Source organism: Halyomorpha halys, unplaced genomic scaffold, assembly GCF_000696795.3.
Source record: "Halyomorpha halys isolate HHAL.00 unplaced genomic scaffold, Hhal_1.1 Scaffold1175.1, whole genome shotgun sequence".
NCBI classification, from domain to species: Eukaryota; Metazoa; Arthropoda; class Insecta; order Hemiptera; family Pentatomidae; genus Halyomorpha; species Halyomorpha halys.
In genome coordinates, this window is record NW_027115251.1 from 35920 (window position 1) to 36626 (window position 707).

The 707-nt window shown below is 30.7% G+C and overlaps 1 protein-coding gene across 1 annotated transcript in view; it reads right to left on the reverse strand.

Moving 5' to 3' along the window:
* Positions 1 to 707, reverse strand: part of LOC106688677 (probable Rho GTPase-activating protein CG5521) — a gene marked incomplete at its 5' end in the record, with an annotated part of 237137 nt that overhangs the window by 16779 nt on the left and 219651 nt on the right. Inside the window, 1 exon segment of the mRNA XM_067052337.1 lies at positions 39 to 194. Within this exon segment, the coding sequence (XP_066908438.1) occupies positions 39 to 194 (156 nt within the window).

Below are 707 nucleotides of genomic sequence, written 5' to 3' on the forward strand. Positions count from 1 at the left end.
ATATATACACATACACAATAAGATTAAATAATAACCACCTTTTGCAACAGCGCTTCTGGATTATTAGAAGGCATACGGGTAGATACATGGAATATAACCTCAGTAAAAGATGTAGCATAGTATGGTGCGGTAACACCAGTCAACTTATTTCTTTGCAAACCACCTCTAAATCCCATGTGGGTTTCAAGTTCAACCTTAAAAAAATATATACATAACACTACCTTGGTTTAAAAAGCCTTTAACAAGTTTAACCACAATTATAGGGAAAACGAGTTTGAAATCTTCAAGTGCTAAAACTTTTTTTTTTATAAATAAAATTTATCAATCTTGTCCACACTACTTCACATGGTTGTCATATAACTTATGAAGTAAGTTAAATAAAAAAATTCTTAAAAAAAAGTTAACTAAGTGAAGGTATAAGTAATTATGAGAGATAGTTGACCGTGGATGATGTACAAGAAGATGGTTGGGGGTGCGGTCAAAGTGAAACACAAATAAGTTGGGGTAACCTATTTAATAAATAAATAATTTTATTTAACCTATTAAATAAATAATTTAATTTAAATAGGTTACCCCAACTTATTTGTGTTTCACTTTGACCGCACCCCCAACCATCTTCTCCTCGAAGGTATAAGTACCAGGTCATTCAAAAAGTCCTGTCGTTTTTTTGGGGGAAATTATAAATAAATAAATATTTTCAAATAATC